This window comes from Euprymna scolopes, chromosome 24 (assembly GCF_053919585.1).
Source record: "Euprymna scolopes isolate OS-2025 chromosome 24, ASM5391958v1, whole genome shotgun sequence".
NCBI lineage: Eukaryota > Metazoa > Mollusca > Cephalopoda > Sepiida > Sepiolidae > Euprymna > Euprymna scolopes.
In genome coordinates this window covers 32448950-32472793 of record NC_136505.1, presented here as the reverse complement: position 1 = coordinate 32472793, position 23844 = coordinate 32448950, and the positions used below count along the sequence as shown (strand labels likewise).

Sequence of the window (23844 nt, the reverse complement as noted above, 5' to 3'; positions counted from 1 at the left end):
TGGCGCCTTCACACTTCAGACTAATCAGGTTAAAATGACAAGTCTTACTGCTGATGAAATGTGAGAAATTCTGTGTAGTTTAATTGTCATAAATGATAAGACCATATATGAAAAATAATATGTATACAAATTATTACATAATTCATATTATTATTCATATATGGTCTTAGGAATAAATTTAACTTTTTTCAGAAAGGAAAAAATTTTTTTTATATCTTGGCCAATAATTGATGCATTCGCAAAACTCCAACTACATCTCAAAGTATTCTTTTTGCTAGACAACAGCTCATCCAAAGACCCCCCCCCCAATCTGCATGCAGTCTTCATGATGCCCTTGCAGTTTGATGCTGTTGCAGGAGTGATGTTTCTGATAAAGGGGGAAGAATTGCTGTTTTCGAAGTTGGAATCTATCCATAACATTTATTGTTGGTTAGTTTGTTTTAATACTCAAAGTAGGTTTTTTTTTCTTAACTCCTTTATATCAAGTGACTTTATGCCTTGTCTGGAGTGATTTCCATTAAAAAAAAAAAAAAAAAAATTTTTTTTCTTTTTTTTTTTTTTTTTAAATCATTTATGTCACTTTGCTCAATTCTTTGCTAAATTCATAAAAATTTAAACACACAAAAGGAATTGTCCAAAAGAACACAACAACTTTATTTTTTAAGGAACTTAAGCGTATTCCAAAGAAGAAGTGCGTACTCCAATAAATTAACTTGCGTTTTAAAGTTTTATTTTGAAGAACTGTTGCAGCATCCATGGAAACATACAGCATAACCACGTTTACACACTGGTTCTCATTAAATCAACGTAGTTAAGCAACAGAGTCTAGCAAGTACCATCTGGGAATACTAGGTGCTGTATATTATCTTCCCATATCTGAGATATACATGCCGTTGGGGATTGCTTGTAAACTAAATATTCCCTGTGAACTTCCTCTTTCAGATGAAGCCGGCATAGCCAGACTCAAACTAAATACTACATTAGGCATTACCGGTTTGTCCGAATACGACAAAGCATTAATTTATTATAGACTGCTTAAAAAGTGCCTCCTATTATTTTTATTCCTCCTGAATGGATCAGAGGGGGATTATAAATTGCATTGTTATGATGACTGCACTTATGCATTCATGACCTGAAAGTTTCATCTCTCTGTTGCTGATATTGATGGTGTGAGACTCTAAAAAAGAAATCCTTGGTATAATGGTATTGGATATACAACAATCACATTGAAACACAGGTTCTCGTTAGATCACCAAAATTACGCAAAATAGAGCCTAGCCAGTGAGTATTCTGGAATGCTAAGTGTTGTATACCATCTCCCTATGACCGAGATATAGATGCAGAGAGTTTGTGAATTTGATATTCTCCACAAACTTCCTTTGGAGGAAGTTGGCAAAGCTTGATCAGGGTTAATACCACACCAGATATTACCAGTTCACAGAGTAGGACTGACTGAGACCACTCAATTAACACTGACCAATGCTGGAATCAAACAACTTGGAACCGGTACAACAAAATAACGATCAGAGCCTGAGCACTTGTTCATAATTCATCTGTTGATTCTCAGCTTTTCTCAGTCAGAGGAGGAGATGTTTATCAGAAAACAAACCAGTTAATGTATTCCTTGAAATAAAAATACTTTTTAGAAACAATTTATACAGAAAAGTTATCCTACTGATTAAATCCATACTAACGCGTTTTAGTTTCTTAGCAAACAAGTCAACCATTTATTGAACTACTTGTGAAATTAAGATCCTGCTTACAGCAAATACTTTATTGAAAAAGAATTAATTAAATTATATCCATGAGGATAATTTTTTTTCTTTACATTTCATCAAAAACAATTCTTTTTTTTTTTTTTTAAATTACTTTGTATTATTAAAACATCAACCTGTTAGGTCCTCCTTTTCTTTAAATAAGACACAAAATTTTGCTTTAAAATCTATAAAAATAATATATAATAGTACTGCCTTACTGTATAATTACTCTGAAGTTGCAAATAAAGGAAAGAAATTTGGCTACTTTTTTTTCAGTTTTGACAAAAGGCATTAACTAATTTCCAAACCACACACCTGCATCTCATTTTTGGTTCCAAATCTCTTTTCCTTCGTAGTAACGTCACCTCACGCCATGGCTTCGTTATTTGCTAGGTACATGCAAAATGACTTGCCAATCCCCAAAATGTATAAGCATTTTGATGCTTCCCTCCATTTAAAACTTCAATTTTAATGAAATTTTTAGTATCTATTGATTAACGACCACTGAATATAATGAACGCATTATTATTTTTTTTATTAATCTTAGTGAGAATGTATTACTTTGTGTAAACAAAAAACACCTTTGTTAAAGTTAAAAAAATAACGCGTGAATTTAGGTTTGCTTCTTTTTATGAAAATAATTTTTTTTTTTAATATTTCAAGAACATTATGAAAAAAAGCCACTAACGTCTGTTAATGAAATCAATATAACTCGAAGAAAAATTAATTTCTCAAACTAACGATGTTTGTTCAATATTTTTACCAAAATAATATAATTGCTAAAAATATTTTGTGCGATTTTCATTATAACAATTCTTGCAAAATTTTCAATTGCAATATTATATTTTCCTTGTAGACATGGTGTAAACATCAGCATAAGATTTTTTTTTTTTTTTTTTTCAATCTTGAAAATAAAAATTGACATCTAGGATCACCAGGAAAAAAAATAATTTTAAATGGTATTTTTAATAACAAGAAATTTAGACAAATACAGATGGGCAACAGTTATAAAAAAAAAAAAAAAAAAAAAATTTGCATTCAACCCACCATATTTCATTTAATTATAAAATTATTTATAGATTATTTTTCAATGAATAAATTCTTCGAGCAATCAATGATTTTGACTTTTTCACACTTATGCAACTTTTACTTTTATTTAGAAAGGATTAATTTATCGTTACAACACGTCTAAGAATAAATCGACTCATCATGTAAAAAAGTAAATATTCTAATTAAATAAACACATCTGCTGCTACGTATGTGCCCGTGGCTTTATTACAGAAACGCCCTTAAAAATTCTTATGAAATTTGTTTTATAATATATAACTTGCACTAAAAAGTCAAACTTATTTCCAAAAGTGCAATGTAACTATATATGAACTGCTTTACTTCGTACCATAATGTATAAATTTTATCTTGAATGTATAACCTCTTGATTTCTAAAACATATCACAGGTACCTAGTGTCCTATTTATAGGAGAGGAAATAATTTGCTTTTTAAATAAAATAAAGAACTTTTTTTTTTTCTTTCAATCCGTAAACACATTTTTGATCATTACTAGGGCTATGACATCAGCATATTCTTTTCATTGTTTTAACTCTTGAGTAAATATCCGACACAGATATAATCAACCGAGAACCACATCACTCTACATAAAAACATACAAGTTATCAATGGTTATATATAAACAAGGAAAAGAATATGTTATTGTCATAGCCCTAGTTATTACACAAAGTTTCAACTCAATAGTAAAATAAAAATTAGTGTTCTTATTCAGAATTCAACCTAATTTTAAAAAGATTTTTCTTTTAGAAATTTTTTTAAAATGTATGTACCAGTCATGGAACGAAAAGATAATATGACCAAAAATTATGTAAATTGATTATCTATTACAATTGCTAAAACCGAAAAAAATTATTTTATATAAATTTTTTTTTTTTTTCGATTTTAATAGTAAATTGTAGCCATTACTGGGCTGATTTTAATATCGGTAGTTCGAATCTAGTTATCTTTCCCTTATTTGTTAAACATGGAGAATCAAAAAACATCATAAAATTTGATTTTCTTTGCTTAAAAATATAGACTTTTATCAATGTACATGGTTTTTGGAATATGATATTTTCGTTCCATGTCAGGTACGTACATCATAAAGATTTTTCTGTACTTTTTTTTTTTTTTTTTTTTTTAATTAGGTTGAATTCTGGACTTGCACCAAAATTAGATATGCTTGGATCTCAAGAGTTAACTCCCGGACAATGCCGGGTAGGGACACCTAGTAAAATAAAAAAAATGTTTAAGTCTTAAGAAAAACGCACAAGAAGTGGCCATAATAATTTCTTAAAGGATAATATCAGTTTTTATTCAAATAATAAAAATGAAATCGAAAAGAAAGGTGATACATGTCCCCCTTATTAGCCATTCCTAGTTATGTGAACGGTTGCAGGTCACATGGTGGGTGTGATTCTACCAATAAAACGTGGATACATGAACGTGGGTGTTCCTGAACAAATAAAAAGTGTGTTCTTTAAAAAGATAAACATGCTTAATTATGTGAAGTGGATATTGGCAAGTAGGGCTTCTTACAGATTCCTGGATGTGAAAGCAAATCACGTTTGCTAGTGCAAAGTGACATTTTTCTTTGCATGCAGAAATCAGAACATCAACATTAGTAAATTTATATATATATATATATATATATATATATATATATATTTCCAAAAATACATTTGACAAAACTTAAGATGCGTTCATGTTTTTAACGGTGTCAATCATATGGTCTTAAAGACAATTCAGTCTAGCTTTTCCTCTAAGTGAAGAAGAAAAGGGAGAGAGGGGGGAAGAAAGAGAGAAGCGATAAAAAGATAAGAGAGATAAGTAATATAAACCATCCCAGAAAATGGCATTCTTCAACTATGAAATTCAGTAAGATTTGTAGACAAAATAGAAGGAAAACCAGACAACAGTAACTTGAAAAGTTCGTGGAGGTGGTAGATACGAGAATGTGAAGTTACAAAACGAATTAGTAAACAGAGAGAGAGAGAGGAATGAAAATAGAGAAAGAGAGAGAATGGAAGAAAGAGAGAGAGTGCGCGCGAGCGAGAGAGCGAGCGAGGGAAGAGAGCGCGACAAAGAGAGAAAAGAGAGAGAGAGAGCGAGAAAAGACAGAGAGAGAGAGAGAGAGCGAGAAAAGACAGAGAGAGCGAGAAAAGACAGAGAGAGCGAGAAAAGACAGAGAGAGCGAGAAAAGAGAGAGCGAGCGAGAAAAGAGAGAGCGAGCGAGAAAAGAGAGAGCGAGCGAGAAAAGAGAGAGCGAGCGAGAAAAGAGAGAGCGAGCGAGAAAAGAGAGAGCGAGCGAGAAAAGAGAGAGCGAGCGAGAAAAGAGAGAGCGAGCGAGAAAAGAGAGAGAGAGCGAGAAAAGAGAGAGCGAGCGAGAAAAGAGAGAGCGAGCGAGAAAAGAGAGAGCGAGCGAGAAAAGAGAGAGCGAGCGAGAAAAGAGAGCGAGCGAGAAAAGAGAGCGAGAGCGAAAAGAGAGCGAGAGCGAAAAGAGAGCGAGAGAGAAAAGAGAGCGAGAGAGAAAAGAGAGCGAGAGAGAAAAGAGAGCGAGAGCGAAAAGAGAGCGAGAGCGAAAAGAGAGCGAGAAAGAAAAGAGAGCGAGAGCGAAAAGAGAGCGAGAGAGAAAAGAGAGCGAGAGCGAAAAGAGAGCGAGAGCGAAAAGAGAGCGAGAGCGAAAAGAGAGCGAGAGAGAGCAAAGAGAGCGAGAGAGAGCAAAGAGAGCGAGAGAGAGCAAAGAGAGCGAGAGAGAGCAAAGAGAGCGAGAGAGAGCAAAGAGAGCGAGAGAGAGCAAAGAGAGCGAGAGAGAGCAAAGAGAGCGAGAGAGAGCAAAGAGAGCGAGAGAGAGCAAAGAGAGCGAGAAAGAGCAAAGAGAGCGAGAGAGAAAAGAGAGAGAGAGAGCAAAGAGAGCGAGAGAGAAAAGAGAGAGAGAGAGCAAAGAGAGCGAGAGAGAGAGCAAAGAGAGCGAGAGAGAGAGAGCAAAGAGAGCGAGAGAGAGAGCAAAGAGAGCGAGAGAGAGAGAGCAAAGAGAGCGAGAGAGAGAGAGCAAAGAGAGCGAGAGAGAGAGAGCAAAGAGAGCGAGAGAGAGAGCAAAGAGAGCGAGAGAGAAAAGAGAGAGAGAAAAGAGAGAGAGAGCGAGAGAGAAAAGAGAGAGAGAGAGCGAGAGAGAAAGAGAGAGAGAGAGCGACAGAAAAAAGAGAGAGAGAGAGCGAGAGAGAAAAGAGAGAGAGAGAGCGAGAGAGAAAAGAGAGAGAGCGAGAGAGAAAAGAGAGAGAGAGAGCGAGAGAAAAGAGAGAGAGAGAGCGAGAGAGAAAAGAGAGAGAGAGAGCGAGAGAGAAAAGAGAGAGAGAGAGCGAGAGAGAAAAGAGAGAGAGAGAGCGAGAGAGAAAAGAGAGAGAGAGCGAGAGAGAAAAGAGAGAGAGAGAGCGAGAGAGAAAAGAGAGAGAGAGAGCGAGAGAGAAAAGAGAGAGAGAGCGAGAGAGAAAAGAGAGAGAGAGAGCGAGAGAGAAGAGAGAGAGAGAGAGAGCGAGAGAGAAAAGAGAGAGAGCGAGAGAGAAAAGAGAGAGAGCGAGAGAGAAAAGAGAGAGAGCGAGAGAGATAAGAGAGAGAGCGAGAGAGATAAGAGAGAGAGCGAGAGAGAAAAGAGAGAGAGCGAGAGAGAAAAGAGAGAGAGCGAGAGAGAAAAGAGAGAGAGCGAGAGAGAAAAGAGAGAGAGAGAGAGAGAAAGAGAGAGAGCGAGAGAGAAAAGAGAGAGAGCGAGAGAGAAAAGAGAGAGAGCGAGAGAGAAAAGAGAGAGAGCGAGAGAAAAGAGAGAGAGAGAGAGAAAAGAGAGAGAGAGAGAGAGAAAGAGAGAGAGAGAGAGAGAAAGAGAGAGAGAGAGAGAGAGCGAGAGAGAGAAAAGAGAGAGAGAGAGAGAGCGAGAGAGAGAGAAAAGAGAGAGAGAGAGTGAGAGAGAGAAAAGAGAGAGAGAGAGTGAGAGAGAGAAAAGAGAGAGAGAGAGTGAGAGAGAGAAAAGAGAGAGAGAGAGTGAGAGAGAGAAAGAGAGAGAGAGAGAGAGAAAAGAGAGAGAGAGAGTGAGAGAGAGAAAAGAGAGAGAGAGTGAGAGAGAGAAAAGAGAGAGAGAGTGAGAGAGAGAAAGAGAGAGAGAGAGTGAGAGAGAGAAAGAGAGAGAGAGAGTGAGAGAGAGAAAGAGAGAGAGAGAGAGTGAGAGAGAGAAAAGAGAGAGAGAGTGAGAGAGAGAAAAGAGAGAGAGGTGAGAGAGAGAAAAGAGAGAGAGAAAAGAGAGAGAGAGCGACAGAGAAAAAAGAGAGAGAGAGCGACAGAGAAAAAGAGAGAGAGAGCGACAGAGAAAAAAGAAGAGAGAGAGCGACAGAGAAAAAAGAGAGAGAGAGCGACAGAGAAAAAGAGGAGAGAGAGCGACAGAGAAAAAGAGAAGAGAGAGAGCGACAGAGAAAAAAAGAGAGAGAGAGAGCGACAGAGAAAAAAGAGAGAGAGAGAGCGACAGAGAAAAAAGAGAGAGAGAGAGCGACAGAGAAAAAAGAGAGAGAGAGAGCGACAGAGAAAAAAGAGAGAGAGAGAGCGACAGAGAAAAAAGAGAGAGAGAGAGCGACAGAGAAAAAAGAGAGAGAGAGAGCGACAGAGAAAAAAGAGAGAGAGAGAGCGACAGAGAAAAAAGAGAGAGAGAGCGAGAGAAAAAAGAGAGAGAGAGCGAGAGAAAAAAGAGAGAGAGAGCGAGAGAAAAAAGAGAGAGAGAGCGAGAGAAAAAAGAGAGAGAGAGCGAGAGAGAAAAAAGAGAGAGAGGCGAGAGAGAGAAAAAGAGAGAGAGCGAGAGAGAAAAAGAGAGAGGAGAGAGCGAGAGAGAAAAAAGAGAGAGCGAGAGAGAAAAGGAGAGAGAGAGCGAGAGAGAAAAGAGAGAGAGAGCGAGAGAGAAAAGAGAGAGAGAGCGAGAGAGAAAAGAGAGAGAGAGCGAGAGAGAAAAGAGAGAGAGCGAGAGAGAAAGAGAGAGAGAGCGAGAGAGAAAAAGAGAGAGAGAGCGAGAGAGAAAAGAGAGAGAGAGCGAGAGAGAAAAGAGAGAGAGAGCGAGAGAGAAAGAGAGAGAGAGAGCGAGAGAGAAAAGAGAGAGAGAGAGCGAGAGAGAAAAGAGAGAGAGAGAGCGAGAGAGAAAAGAGAGAGAGAGAGCGAGAGAGAAAGAGAGAGAGAGCGAGAGAGAAAAGAGAGAGAGAGCGAGAGAGAAAAGAGAGAGAGAGAGAGCGAGAGAGAAAAGAGAGAGAGAGAGCGAGAGAGAAAAGAGAGAGAGAGAGCGAGAGAGAAAAGAGAGAGAGAGAGGGAGAGAGAAAAGAGAGAGAGAGCGAGAGAGAAAAGAGAGAGAGAGCGAGAGAGAAAAGAGAGAGAGAGCGAGAGAGAAAAGAGAGAGAGAGCGAGAGAGAAAAGAGAGAGAGAGCGAGAGAGAAAAGAGAGAGAGAGCGAGAGAGAAAGAGAGAGAGAGAGAGCGAGAGAGAAAGAGAGAGAGAGAGCGAGAGAGAAAGAGAGAGAGAGAGCGAGAGAGAAAAGAGAGAGAGAGAGCGAGAGAGAAAAGAGAGAGAGAGAGAGAGAGAGAGAGAGAAAGAGAGAGAGAGCGAGAGAGAAAAGAGAGAGAGAGCGAGAGAGAAAAGAGAGAGAGAGCGAGAGAGAGAAAAGAGAGATAGAGCGAGAGAGAGAAAGAGAGAGAGAGCGAGAGAAAAAAAGAGAGAGAGAGCGAGAGAGAAAAAAGAGAGAGAGAGCGAGAGAGAAAAAAGAGAGAGCGAGAGAGAAAGAGAGAGAGAGCGAGAGAGAAAAGAGAGAGAGAGCGAGAGAGAAAAGAGAGAGAGAGCGAGAGAGAAAAGAGAGAGAGAGCGAGAGAGAAGAAGGAGAGAGAGAGAGAGAGAAAGAGAGAGAGAGCGAGAGAGAAAAGAGAGAGAGAGCGAGAGAGAAAAGAGAGAGAGAGCGAGAGAAAAAGAGAGAGAGAGAGAGCGAGAGAGAAAAGAGAGAGAGAGCGAGAGAGAAAAGAGAGAGAGAGCGAGAGAGAAAAGAGAGAGAGAGCGAGAGAGAAAAGAGAGAGAGAGCGAGAGAGAAAAGAGAGAGAGAGCGAGAGAGAGCGAAAGAGAAAGAGAGAGAGCGCGAGAGAGAAAAGAGAGAGAGAGCGCGAGAGAGAAAAGAGAGAGAGAGCGCGAGAGAGAAAAGAGAGAGAGCGCGAGAGAGAAAAGAGAGAGAGCGCGAGAGAGAAAAGAGAGAGAGCGCGAGAGAGAAAAGAGAGAGAGCGCGAGAGGAGAGAAGAAAGAGAGAGAGCGCGAGAGAGAAAGAGAGAGAGAGCGAGAGAGAAAGAGAGAGAGAGAGAGCGCGAGAGAGAAAGAGAGAGAGAGAGAGCGCGAGAGAGAAAGAGAGAGAGAGAGCGCGAGAGAGAAAAGAGAGAGAGAGAGCGCGAGAGAGAAAAGAGAGAGAGAGAGAGCGCGAGAGAGAAAAGAGAGAGAGAGAGAGAGAGAGAGAGAGAGAGAGAGAGAGAGAGAGAGAAGGGGGAGAGAGAGAGAGAGAGAGAGAGAGAGCGAGAGAGAAAAGAGAGAGAGAGCGAGAGAGAAAAGAGAGAGAGAGAAAAGAGAGAGAGAGAGCGAGAGAGAAAAGAGAGAGAGAGCGAGAGAGAAAAGAGAGAGAGAGCGAGAGAGAAAAGAGAGAGAGAGAGCGAGAGAGAAAAGAGAGAGAGAGAGCGAGAGAGAAAAGAGAGAGAGAGAGAGCGAGAGAAAAGAGAGAGAGAGAGAGCGAGAGAAAGAGAGAGAGAGAGAGAGAGAGAGAGAAAGAGAGAAGAGTCGAATAGAAAGAGAGGGAAAGAGTGTGAAAGTTTAAAAGAAGTAAGAGAATGAAAAAGGTGTTTTTTTTATTTTTTATGCGTGATCGAAAAAAATAATTTTCTATTCATTTTATTTAAAAAAATAAATTTACAAAAATTATCACAAATTAGCACATAGTGCCACAGCATTAAGAAAATTCAATTTGTTCAAATGAAACTCATATGAACAAAGTTATGCTTCCATGTGATTTTAGAGGTTTGATTACTTTGACCAATATTTCAACTGCGTGGTTTTATTTAAAAAAAATTATTTGCCTTTCATGAATTTTTATTTTACCACAAGATGATAATTACATTTGTACAGGTTTTCACTCGTTTTGAAGTGTGTATTTCTAGTTATAAAAACTGTGGAAATTAAACAACTCTGAAGCTGAACAACAAAACTGAACGCAATTTGTGTACAAAATGCTGACCTAAAGAAAGGAGGGGAGGGCCATAATATTTGGCTGAAAAAAAAAATATATATATATAAATTAAGATAACCAAAACCTGACTGAAATTACAAACAAAAATTAGCATTAATTGGTTTATGGCAAGATGTCAGATCGGCAGAAGGATGTTTTTTCAAATGTCAAAACTCAGTCATTGCTAATGATTACCTTGTACCAGTTTACAGAGGAGGGCGGGGTCCGTGTAAAAAAAAATAAATAAATAAAATAAAACGAATGTCCCTTGTAAGTTTGTGTTTGCACACCCAATTTTGATTTGTATTATTTCGATTCTTTGAACCACTGTTCTCATCTTGAATGTCATTTTCTAACGTTTCAATCGATGCAACCTCCGACCTACTTCAAGTATATCTGGTTGAACTTGGGAATCTTTTTGTCAAATTCAGGAATCTGCACAGAATTTTCAACGGAACTCTTTATTTATCCATGAGGGTAGCATATTCTCATTCCGTCAGTCATAACTGAGAAGTGTTAAGTAATTTTGCAATTGTATTTTTGAGTGCTGCCACACTAAGGATTGAACGTATTACCATACAGGGTGTTCAGGTTAAACTTGATAAATTTTTAGTATTCTTTAATTTCAGAAGAATTTGAGGTATTGGTACTTATACAGAATAGAGATTGAGTTATCATCGGCATAATTCCAGGTGGGTTACGTAAACTATCAGAAGGTGCCGAGACACTCAGTCAACGAAAATTGCAGCAGACAACAATTGACAAACACGGTAGTGCGGAAAATTCAATAAATTTGTGAAAACTGATTGAAGTTGTCACCATGATGAATCTAGTTTGAAACAGATGCTGCATCCTCCGGAAGTAAACATTGAATTTTGTCAAAAATAGAAACTAGTCTGCCAACAAAATACCCAAATCCGAAATGAAACAACGTAACCTTAACTTAAATTAGGTATGGTTGGAAAGGAGTAGAAGATAAAATAATTTTTTTAAAATAAAATTTAAAAAAGTCATTTTTAAAAAAGCATTAAAAAAATGTTTGCTATCCAAAAATCTAAATGTTTATTCAGGAAACTAAACATATCATGATTGATTTGAGCTTAAAAAAAAAAAAAAAAAATAATGCAATCTATTTTGCATAAGTATTTAATGGCCATAAAGTACAAGGGATGTCTGTTTTTGTAGACTATAGGTGCATTTGAGAGCTGGCCATCATGGATGATTGTAAAGCAAAACAAGAAATTTTAAAACTTCATTTTCTTTGCTGGTACTAATTATAAAATGATAAACATTTATTGATTTTAAATTTTGCCGATAAAACTAAAATCTATAGATCCCCATATGCGCATATTACATGGGGAGTTTATATTACTGTACACACAGATTCGAAAAAGTTGTCAAAAAACATATATAATATAAATGTTATCAAAGGCAAGATAAGTTACTTCTCTATCTAACTGGATAATTTTTTAGTGTTTTTATTTAATGTAAGATGTTTATTCAGCTCGAAAAGCATACAGTGTTTACCGATGTATTGGAAAATTAAAAATGCCACTGGACTGTTGAACACGGTAAGTTTAGGAAAAGGAGTTAAAAATAAAAAAAAACTATCCAAAATACTGTTAAAAACCCACTGAATATATGTCAGCCTATATCACAGTAACATATATTGAGTGAGTTTCTAACAGTATTTTGTATATTTTTTTTATTTTTAACTCATTTTCCCAAACTTACCATGTTCAGAGAGTCCGGCACCATTTTTAATTCTTCAATACATCAGCAAACACTATATTTTTCGAGCTGAATAAACATCTTACATTAAATAAAAACACAAAAAAATTATCCAGTTAGTTAGAAAAGTAACTTATCTTACTTTTGATAACATTTATTTGTTATATATTTGTTTTTTGTATAACTTTTTCGAATCTACGTGTATAGTAATAACCCTACTTGGGTTTTAAAGTAATTCAAAAAAATAAAAATAAAATGAATAAATAGCAACAATTCTTTAGCTAAATATTTACAGGTTTTAAAAGAATCGAAACAGAATTAGTAATTGTATTGGAATCGGGAAAAACATTGGGATCGTCCCATCATTATATATATATATATATATATATACCTAATTTTTTTTTTAAACTTGCAATAGAAGGAACATGATGTTTTACACAGCTAACATTCTAAAATATAAAAGTATTTTTTTAATGTTCATTTGAAAAAGATACAAATTGAATGTTTATGTTAACCAAAAAGTGACCGAGAGGTTGTAGTGTAAAAAGAAATTCATCCCAATTTTTTTTTATTTTATGTATAAAAATTATAAATTAACTAGTGGGGTTACCCTGCGTTGCCCGGGTGTTTGGTGGTGTAAAAGAAAAAAAAAAGTGTTAGTAGTCAGGCAGGCTCGAACCCGTGATGCGAAGGAGGAAAAGAAAGTGAAAGAAAACGCGACATCTTAGCGCTACGCTAAGAGGCCATAGGAAGTGAAAAGCGTTTAAATTTAGCGATGTCAATCAAAAATGTTTACTTGCTAAGTGAATGAGTTCACGCAGGTGGAGAAATGAAGATTGGTTGAAAGCCAGTTCAGCTTTCAGACGTTTCATTTATTTGTTTCCCTACGATGTTGAGGAAAACCAGCTCACCACAAAAAGGGAATGTCCAAATGAATAGTAATCGTCTGATATGAGGGGTTTCCTCCACATTGATCAAAGCTAATTGCTTTCATGACGTCCCGGCACAAAAGGCCGCTGACGGCTTTGCCTTTTATATTTATATATTCGCTAACAAAAACAAACATCTACATAAAAACGCGATACATTAGTAGTCCTGTGAGATAGCTCAGTGGAAGAGGCTTAGGCTTCTTATCGCGGGGTCCCAATTTCAAATCTCGCTAGATTCAGCCCCTCTGATAAGTCATAGATGACGAAATACGTGTCAGTGGATAATTACATTTTAAAAATACATATGCTGCTCCCCATCTGGGGGTACCAAACTGGTCAAAGGGAAAATTATTCCCAACTCGCATTTAGGTAAAAATGCATTTCCAGATAAATAATTGACTTCATTCAATAAGTATCGCCAAAAAATACAGATGAAATTTTTCTCTATGAATTGCCCCCCCCCCCTCATATTCAAAGCACTTAACATAATAAAAAAAATGTATTTATAATTTTAGTACTGTACTATTGAGTTATTAATAGAACTATGTTATATTTATATTTGAAATATGGGTTTATATTTAAACTAGCGTTGAGGGGGGGGGGAATATGCTCAAATATTTGAATTAAAAAAAAAATTTTTTTTTCAAGACCAGACAAGTGAAAGATTTCATTTTTTTTTTTTAATAAACACAATTGTTCATTAAGATTAAATTCTTTCGAATTCCAATCGCAAAAGATTCTTCAGGAAGTGTTTATTTTTCTCTTTCATGCCATGCCGGTGTTAATAATTGCAACATCCTCAGGATGGCACGGAAGAAAGAGAAAAACACACTTCCTTTTAAAATTCGTATCTACAATTATGTCTATAAAAAAAAAATTCTGCACTTGTCTGGTTTTTAAAAAAAAACCTTTAAATTTAAATTACCATATAAACGGTGCTTTTAAAAAAAAAAAAGTGGGCTTCCTATTATAGTTTCACATTTAAATATATTTTAATTCATTCACATTTTCTATTTCTTATTACAGAACCAACTCTCTATTCAATATGATATTGTACCTAATACACAGTACTACTGATTTCAAGTTATTTTTTTTTTTAAATTGACTTGGGTGTCATCAGCTAGAATCCAAACCAATAGCACTTCAGCTCCATTCCCTATTATTTGAACTATTGCTAGATAGATAAGAAAATTTAAATTAAACCACTTTAAGCTATGAATGAATTTGCACATGCACAAAATAGAATTATGTCGTTCAAGTTGAAATGAACATTTTGCATTTCAACTTGCCAACATATTTCTGTACTCATTATTCATCCATCCAAACAAAGATTTTACTTGTTATAAACCATCCTTAGTGTACAATTACTATTTCCTGTTAAATTTCAGTGTTATGTGACCAGTAGTTTAAGAGTTTATCGGTTAAATATTTTCACAGACACACACATGCAAACATACATCTATTGTTTTATTTATGGAGAATATAAAAAATATGTATATAAACAAAAAAAAAAAGACAACTAACCAATGAACGCATGAAAATACAATTATTTAAATTGTTCACATCTGGTGAACGATAACTTCCCTTCATAAAAAAAAAAAAAAAAAAAAAAAAAAAAGATTACATGATCACTAAAAGTGGGATAATCAAAATGATACAGAAAATTTAGGACAATGGTCATTTTCTCAACCCATGAACAAACAGTAAACATTGAATCATGTAATTATAGTATACTAGCCTGGGTGGCCGGCATTGCCCGGGTCTTTGGAGGTGTGTGTTGAGCAAAAAAAAAAAAAAAAAAAAAAAAAGTGGTACTAGGCAGGCAGGCCCAGAACTCTTACCGCTATGAAAGAAAGGAACATGAAAAAAAAAAAAAAAAAAAAAAAAGTGACGTCTTTGCCGTTGTGCCCATCACCAAACCAGGAAGTGGCGAAGGTTTAAATTAAGGCTATTCAAAAAAAGCGGCCCTTCCTTGTAGAAAAGTGCCCAGTGGAGGGTGAAGGAATTATATTTTTAGTCAATTTTTTTTATATTTGTCGTCTGAAGGGTCGTGCTTCAAAACGATACCGATCTTGAAAATCTGTCGCCTCTATTGAAAGTTTTAGGCAGACATACAAACATATATACATTTACACAGACAGGCGAGATTTATATTAAAGATGACTTAGGTACTGAAATACATAGAAAAAAAAATGAACAGTTCTGTTATCAGTATTGTAAAAAAAAGAATTATAAAATAAAAATAATTTCAATTAAATATAATTTCTCCTTCAATTTTCATTTGCTTTAATTGATAGAGGACAAGACATCAACCATTGGGATACCAGTTTCAAATCTTGCTACATGTAACCACACTGATGAGTACCAGATATCTAAACATGTCCAAATATATTTTTTTTCTAAAATGGTAGATTACAGACAATGTAGTTATGGGCTCGATCCTTGCCAAAGTCTAGCCATGCTGATGACTGCTAATAAGCAAGAAATGCTCGTCCATGGACAACATTTATGTACGCAAAAGATTATAAAAACAAAAAAGTATATTTAAAATAAAAATGCATCCTGTCAAGAGGCAACTTAATGCATACATTTGTGTGCAAGGGAATAAAACTATCACTTAAGTGAATTTGAATACAACAGTGGTGTTCCTACACTGCAATTATTGCTTTAAAAAAAAAAATAAAATAAAAAAATAAAAAATTGTGTGTGTGCGCACGTGTGCTAGAATCTTAATGGAGAAACTGCGCATAAATAAAACCGAGAAATAATTAAATGAAACCAATCATCCAATAAGAAACCATAAAAAAATGAATAATTAATGAAAGTTCGTTTTTCAAAGGAATATGCAAATTAGATAACGTTTAGTAACTCGCATATCTATGACTGAGTATATTAAGTTCGTTTTAATAATCTTTAAATAGAAAATATAGGCTTTTAATAAAAATGTAAGTGCGACACAAAACTCAACTTTATATTCAATCTCTTTCAAACATGCAATAGAAGAAATGTGAATAGTTTTGTTTTACACGGTTTCTAACATTCTAAACAGACCAATATCAACGTCTCATGTAGGATATGAAAAGTAACTGGAATCTTAGGGAGATATCAATCATACCATTTATTATAGGTGCCACAGAAGAAGAACCTGAAGTCCTACCTAATTAATATTCCTGGTGAACCAAGTGCAAAAGAGATCCAAAAAATTGCACTTAAGGGAACAACAAGGATACTAAAAAGAGCTCTCGGTTGGTTAAAAAAAAAAACAGGCTATGTTGGCAGCTGGTTTTGCTGCCCTATACCCAATGTTACAGTCTTCAAAGGAAGAAAATTTAAAAAAAAAAAAAAAAAAATTTTTTTAAGTCTTTTTGATATTTTTTATACTGTTGATTTGAAAGATATAAATTGATTGTTTATAATTAAGCAAAAAGTTGCAGTGTATTAAATATTTTTAAGACCAGAAATAAACTGGGATGCATTTCTTTCATTTTTTAATATAATTCATAAATTAATGTAAAAACATAAGAAAAAGAGACACACAACTTACCAACGATATTTGTATGGAAAGTCAGCACATGCAAATACGATTAGATAGGTTTATTTAGATCCATTCACATCTGGTGAACGATACCCTTTCCCTTCATAAAAAAAAAAAAAAAAAAAAAAAAAAAAAATAGATTACCTGGTGACTGACAGCGGTATAATCAAAATAATGATCCTGAAAATTAGGGGCCCCCGTAGGTGATAACTTGTTGCAGAATAATTATTGCCAATATTTCTATGTCAGCTGCACTGCACCTACTCGAAAAATGTCACAGAGTAGTGAAAACTTTGCTCCTGCCAGACTTACCTATCATTTTTAGGGAACAGGTGAACCGGAGATGAAGATAGGGGTGGTAGACTGGCATCTGCCTAACCTTTCCTGCCTTTGCCATTTGCCGAGTTAGGAAATTGGAGGGCTGGGGAGAGACGGATAGTAGTGTGAGCAAATAGGGAAAATAAGGAAAGCGTAGAAAATCAGTGGGGACTAAAAACGGATGAGGATGCGGCACTGAAATGAATATTAGCAAAAAGAAGGCAGCAGAAATGGTGAAAATGGTTGGAGAGCTAGAAAGCAGAAAAAAAAACAAAAAAAAAAAACGATATTAGTAAAACAGTTGGAATGGTGAGAAAGAGAAGTCCAGATAATACTGAGAGTAAAGGAGACACAGAATGAAGAGAGGTGGGGGGTGAGAGAGGGGGGTGGGTGAGAGAGATATTTGTATACAAAGAAAAGGTCCTTTTTTTTTGGGGGGGGGGGTTAAAGCTCTACATTAATGCATGGAATATTATTGTTGCCACTTTTGGGATGGTGCTAATCTCTTCCTCTTAGACAGGGTCAAAAGAAAAAAAAGTCTCTAGTCTAATAGGTCTCACATTGTCAACTAAGCTCCAACCCCTGTCCCATCACCAAAATGTTGCATCCCTGCACCTGTGTTACAAGTAAAATCCCTGGATGGCGGAAAGCCTTCTACTCTAACAGCTAGACTTTGGAATTCCCTCTGTACTAACATGCAGAAATTTAAATGTAATGCGAACAGACATCTTGCGGTTCAACTCACTACATGGTGGCAATGTCTTGCTTGGGTTGAGAAGGAAGTAGAAATATTTTTAACAATCTCCATATTAATAAAATCAGGTGATAATGTTTTTTCTGTGATAATTCGATCTTTTCAACCTTTTGAATTGAAAGCCATGTTTAATTTCAGAAGAGTTTCCGATGGGTAGCTGATTTGTACAAGTCCTAGACTTTAAAATTTTGCAAGCAAAGAACAAAGATCTTTTCTCGTGTGGACACAAAATTATGTGCTGTAATTCTAAGAGATCCAAGATTTTTATGGAGCAATTGCAGTTTCTGATTGATTGCTAGCAGAATGTGGTTCCATTTGATTGGTCAGTTCCGGTCGCCAGTGTCTATAAGTAGAATCTTCCAATTTTCTTTGAATCATACCCTGACTTCTAGGAAAAAAATTGCAACAACCAAATTCAACAAGGATCTGTTCTGAAGATTTTTCTATTTTTATTATTCAATCTCCACCGCAAACAAGGCATAGTGCTACTTTGAAGTAGGGGGCTACTATCAGGGACACGAGTTGCAGAGATATTATGAAGGGAGTTGAGCAGCAAGATGTCTGTTTACATTACACTTAAACTTCTGCATGTCAGTACAGTTGGGAAAGCAGAATCCCGGAAGGGAGTTCCAAAGTCTAGCAGTTCTGGAGAAGAAACTATTGGAGTAGAAGGCTTTCTTACACCTAGGGATCTCTATGGTTTAGGGGTGGGATTTAGCTGCTTGTCAGGTTTGTCGAAGGTAGTTACGTCAAGGAGGTACAATTGCCTGTAGTTCATCAGAGCATTCACCATTAAAATACTTGTAGAACTGGCAGGGGGATGCAACATTTCGGTGATGGGACAGAGGTTGAAGCTTAGATGACAGTTGGCGACTCTTTTGAACTCTGTCCAGGATTGAAAGACTAGTAGCAGATGCACCAGCTCAAATGTGACAACAGTACTCCATACATGGTCGAATGATGGCCTTATAGAGGTACAGGATAATTTCAGGCATTAGTAGCTTTCTAGCACGGTAGAGAGAGCCCATCTTTGTAGCAGCCTTGGCAATGCTCTCAATGTATCTGTTCTAACTCATGTTCCCTGTGAAAGTTAGGCCGAGGATTTTTTCATTAGATTTCAAGTTTTCGCTGCCTCTTTATCTCTTTAAGAGACCATTTCTAAAAATTTCAGTTTTATTGGTTTCTCCAAACAGTTATGAATGGCCGTTTCTGCAGAGTATATGGATCAGGTTATAAAAGTTTGAATACCTGAGAAACAAGTGTTGTGAAGATCACAAATTTGTGGTTTTGCTTATTTTGCTACAAAGACGTGGATTTTTCACAAAATAAAAAATAAACATTTTTTTTTCTTGAAAAAAAAAAAAAAAAAAAAAAAAAAAAAAAAATGATGATTCTTGAAATCTTTCCTTAGCTTTAGTAAACTTGTATACGACATAATCACACCAGTTCTCATTAGATTACTGGAGTTAAACAACATTGAACTTAGATGGGTAACCATCTGGTACTGACTAAGAATACAAGGCGCTGTATGTAGGAGGATGTCAACACCTCCCTGCAACAACTGCTAAAACCTAATGTTGTCATCGCCCCCGACGGGGACATACACGCATATGGGGAATGCTTGTAAATTTAATATTCCCTTGATATGTCTTCCATTACAGAAATCCTATTCAACCCACCTAGGGTGATGTCCTGGCATACACTTAGACTAAATTAAATGATTTTTATATTTCAGTAAATTCAGATAGCGAATTTCGGGAAACAAAGATCAAGGGTAGAACTTAAATTATGATTTTCAGAGAAGTTTTTGCAAAATTGTTTATTTCTATAAATGCCTGTCAACTGTTTAGAGAAACTAATTGAGATGATTTTTTTTAGGATTTAAGACCTAAAAAGGTAGTAAAAAATTTGAAAAAAATAGAAAAAAAATCTTCAGGATAGACTTGCTGAACATGGTTACAGATAATTTAAAAGAGAAATTACCGCCGTCGTATGCCTACATGCAACGTTCTGTTTATCTAGTCAGTACTAACAGCTCTGATGTCAGCAGATGAAGACTTCTTGGACAGGCCTGCTTTATGGAAGAGGTGGCCTAACAGTGTCAGAAATTTTGTGAAAACTATTGAATAATTCCACCCGCTATCTTTCGTAGCTTATAACTCCTCGAAAAATGTAATTCAAGCCCTAATTTTTTTTTTCAATTAAAAGGAGCAAGGACCACGGTTTCATTAAAAAAAAACAACACAAAAAAACAAAAAACAAACGTGTTTAAAAAAAAAAAAAAAAAAAAAAGGTTTTAAACTTTGGACTTTACAGGTAAATTTCTAAAAAACACTACTTTTTTTGTTTTAAATTTAAATATATTATTTATTGATCTTTTATCTTCAATTTGTGATATATAAAACTTTGGTACATAAATTAATTATTTACTTTTTAATAGACATTTGAAAATGGGGGGGGGGCGTGAATTAAAAAAAAAAAACGTTTGTCTAAAATATTATATTCGATTTATTGGAAAGAGCATAAAATTTCACATTGACCCTGAACATATCGTAAAAATAGAATCAATAGAAAAATTTTGATAGATTTTTAAAGTTTAAAAATTGAAAAATACTGAACTCGTAACATTCAATTAATTTCATTACTATTTTTAAAAAAATATTTCTATTACTTTTTATACAACTTTAATAGTTTATTTTGTGAGTATAATCCATAAAGAAAATAAACAACCCACCTTTAAAAGAGAAATTACGAGTTTTTTATATTTTATTTTCAGTTTCGTGTTAGGGGTGTCAAAAATTCCTACAAAAATTCTGATACACCTAGAGGTGGCCAAGATAAATTTGATAAATATAAATAAAATTAAGTTTGAAAGTTTAATATTAAACTCATAGGACTTAATGCAGAAATGTTAATTTGGAACTTAACCATGAACTTGCCCCACCTCTACAGGCCAAAGGATTTTTTTTATTTTTTACAAAACATTACACAATACCTTAATTGGAAAAGAAAAATGGAAACTGTCATGAATCTGACTAAGAGAATGCCTGTCCTCTGCTTTAATGGCTTCCCTTCCCTTCTGTCCACTTGAGGGCAAAAAAAGGTGAGAATAATGTTTTTATTGGATCCTAGCCAGCTTTTCCTTTAACTGTCTGTTATGATTGCTCCCTATTTTCTCGTCTGCAAATTTGCTAATTTGATGTATTGTTTTTTAAGCAATTATGAAAATTATTTTTATTGAAAAGACAGTTTTTTGTTTTTATTGAATTTTTTTTTTTTTTAGTTAAACCCAAATAGATGAGGTCTAGGTCAGTTATATGGCTCTCAGAAAACATTAAAACTTCAGTTTGTTCATAATTCAAGTTACCATATTTAATAAAATTGTTGTCTGGTATGGCTATTAAAAAATAGTTAAATAGTCCAAATTAACATTATTTTGAATACTACCAAAAAAATTTACATCAATTTAACTAGGTTGAGTAGAAAATATTTTGGGGTGATTCAGAATAATATGAGACACAAAGTCTGCAGCAACCAGTGTCAAATTTTTTTATTTTTCTAAAACATAATATAAAGAAATCAATAAATACTTCATAAAGTAGTATATTTTTATAATACTACAAACAAATTGAAAACAATGAAACAATAACATTTTATTATTTTATGCAAAAAATAACTAAATATAAAGCAAATTTTTTAGCTGACTGTTTGCTGCAGACATCACCCATTTTTGAAAGGAGCATTTCATTGAAAATATATATTGACTATCATGTTGAGCTCAGTTTAACTGACACAATTGCTAAATTCACCATATGTTTATCTTATTAAATTAAAAAGAAAATAAATTTGTTTGCGTTTTAAAATATCAAAATGTTTCAACTATTTTTACACAATAGTATTATAGGTTTAATAAGATTCTACAATATTTATTATTTTCTTTTTGCTTTCAAAGAAAGCATTTTTTTAAAATTATTTTCACAGTATAAAAAACTCACAAATAACAGATTCTGTAAAGAAAAAAAAAAATTTTTTTTTGTAATTTTTATTTAATTTGTAGTTTTAGCTGAAGAAAAATCAAAAGAGAAAAAGGATAAAATAGTAATTTAGACCGAAATTCTCATCACCAACCAAGAAAGGTGAAATAAACCCACCTAAAAGAAATGATTATAATCGCTTTTCTTAAAGATGGCCACCTTGAAGAAATGATGAGTGTCCAGAGGTTTGTTTAATGGGAAGCAAACAGCATCAAACAATCAGAAAAGAAAAGATGCAACAAGGGAATATGAGTGCGAAAAAATAGTTTAAAGAATGATGAGAATCTCAAGTTTGGAAGCAGAGAAGCAGACGAGATGAAATGGAGAATGTGGGCAGACGAAACAATAAAAAGAATAAAATTAGAAATTTTATGCCACACACAATGGGGAGAGGGGAGCAACAGTAGAAGGATTTCTCTTCAGGTGTTTTTACTTAAGGTATTTTTCATTCACAGAAAACTCACACCATTACTCCATAATGACAATTTATTTAGCTTCACACACACACGCACACACACACACACAGATGTTATTTGTTTTTGCGATACTTTTTGAATGAATTCAATTATTTATAAAAAAGTGCATTTTTACTTAAATGCAATTTGGGAATAATTTTCCCTTTTACCAATTTGGTATCCCCAAATGGGGAATAGCATATATATTGTTTTTAAAATACAATTATCTGCTGACACGCGTTTCGTCTATGACTCAGAGTGGTTGAATCTATATATATATATATATATATATATACACACACACACTGAGAAGTCTATGCAGATCTATCAATGTTTCAACATGTACATGTCTCTTTAGGACATCAAATGAATCTTGAAAAAAAACTTTAGAATAAAATATTCCCAGAATATCATCGAAAATACAAAGGAAAGAAAGGATTGTTTATAAGCTCGACACATGTATTGAGCACTTTGAAAAGATATTGGTTTTTAGTTCATGTTAATAATATACTTGAACTCAATTGATTAATTTATAATATACTAGCAGTATTAACTGACCTTGGTTGGAAGGTTGATTTAATGCCATTTTTATGCTTATGAAATGTAAGATAAACTAAACATGTAAAAATATAAATTTTCGAAAAAAAAAAAAATCTCAATTGAAATTTATGAGAAGATTAAATAAGAAAAGAGAGAATTTTAAATAAGTGTTCGTAAATGCATACGTAATGTTCTAAGCAATGTGGTTTTATTGTTGTTGTGAGGAGTGTTTTGTTTTGATTAGTTAGTAAAAAAAAAAATCATTTTTGGTAGGTTAATGAATTTATATAAGTATAAATAAATGTTATTTAAAGTGTTAATTAAAGTCAAGTTAATGAAAAAAAATGGAAGAACTATTTTAAAATATAAAAAAAAATGTTCAATTGTATTTATACTGTAAATGTAGCATTACCGTCTGTGAATGTTTGATTTAAGAAAGTTAATTGTATCAATAATTGCCTTTCCAATTAACAGAACAACATTAAGTTACGTCGTCAAACAGAAAAAAAAAAGAAAGAGAAAACACACTGTAATGGTCGTGTATGCATCTGTGCGTGCGCTGTGAAGCGTGTAGTAGTAGTAGTATGAACAATTCCATAACATAAATAACAGTGTCAGCGTCGGTCTGGTTTGTCGCTAAGCAACGACCTGGAAAAATGGGCGGTCATTTTCATTTGTACGTACAATACATGGCTAATATCAGTTGCCGCTACTTGTTGGAAACATTTCAATGCCCAAAACCTAGCTTAAAACATGGCCAGGCACACCAAGTATCTTTGTGTAAAATTTCATAAAAATCGGTCCAGTCGTTTTTGAGTCTATAACGAACGAACTCACAAAGTTGCATTTACATAATTGTAGATATATATATAAATTTCCCCAAAACCTCCGGGCTCAATGGAGGGGAGACTAAAACTTGCTGTGGTTTCAAATGATCTGAAATAACAGCAAATATTTTTAATGTTATATCTGCTCTCTTTTAGAAATAGGGTACAATCATGAATATGTCCAGTATCAAATAATCCTTATACACTGAAATTTACTTTATGCATGAAAACCAAAATAAAATGGGAAAATATCAGATATTTTGTAATTCATATGCAAAAGTAAGAAAACAAATGACTATGATTGAAACATTAGTAAAGATGCAATATCTTTCCACCCTTAAAAAATCCTTTAAAATTACCACGATTATAGATTTTTGAGGGTGCTGAAAATTATATTTAAAATTCCACAAGTAGTTTGCAAGATATAAAGAAATTATAGTTTCAAAAAGTGGGGGGATTTTACTTAGGGTCTTTCTTTGCTTGGTTATCTCCCCTGTGGCCTTGCCAGGCCACTAATATATAATATTGATTATAAAGATTAATAATTATAAATTATGAATCAGTTTTAACAGGAAAATCAAACAAAATATTGTTGAAACTGATTCATAATTTATAATTATTAATCTTTATAATCAATATTAATATAGCTCTAG

The 23844-nt window shown here is 34.4% G+C and overlaps 2 protein-coding genes across 4 annotated transcripts in view; one reads left to right on the top strand and one right to left on the bottom strand.

The window, feature by feature from the left end:
- The window catches only part of LOC145246640 (uncharacterized), a 122128-nt gene that overhangs the window by 16704 nt on the left and 81580 nt on the right, over window positions 1-23844 (bottom strand). The window contains exon 3 of one of the 3 annotated variants that reach the window (XM_080108343.1): window positions 16273-16363. The exons of the other annotated variants lie outside the window; for them this stretch is intronic. The gene's annotated coding sequence lies outside the window, so the exon portion shown is untranslated. The remainder of the gene's footprint in view (window positions 1-16272; window positions 16364-23844) is intronic. 3 annotated transcript variants of the gene reach the window in all.
- Window positions 5104-13805, top strand: LOC145246483 (uncharacterized; the record flags this gene model as incomplete). Its single annotated transcript, XM_080108102.1, has 3 exons — window positions 5104-5442; window positions 5695-5772; window positions 13755-13805. Coding segments are annotated over 3 exons (468 nt in total), but the record flags the coding sequence as incomplete, so codon positions are not given.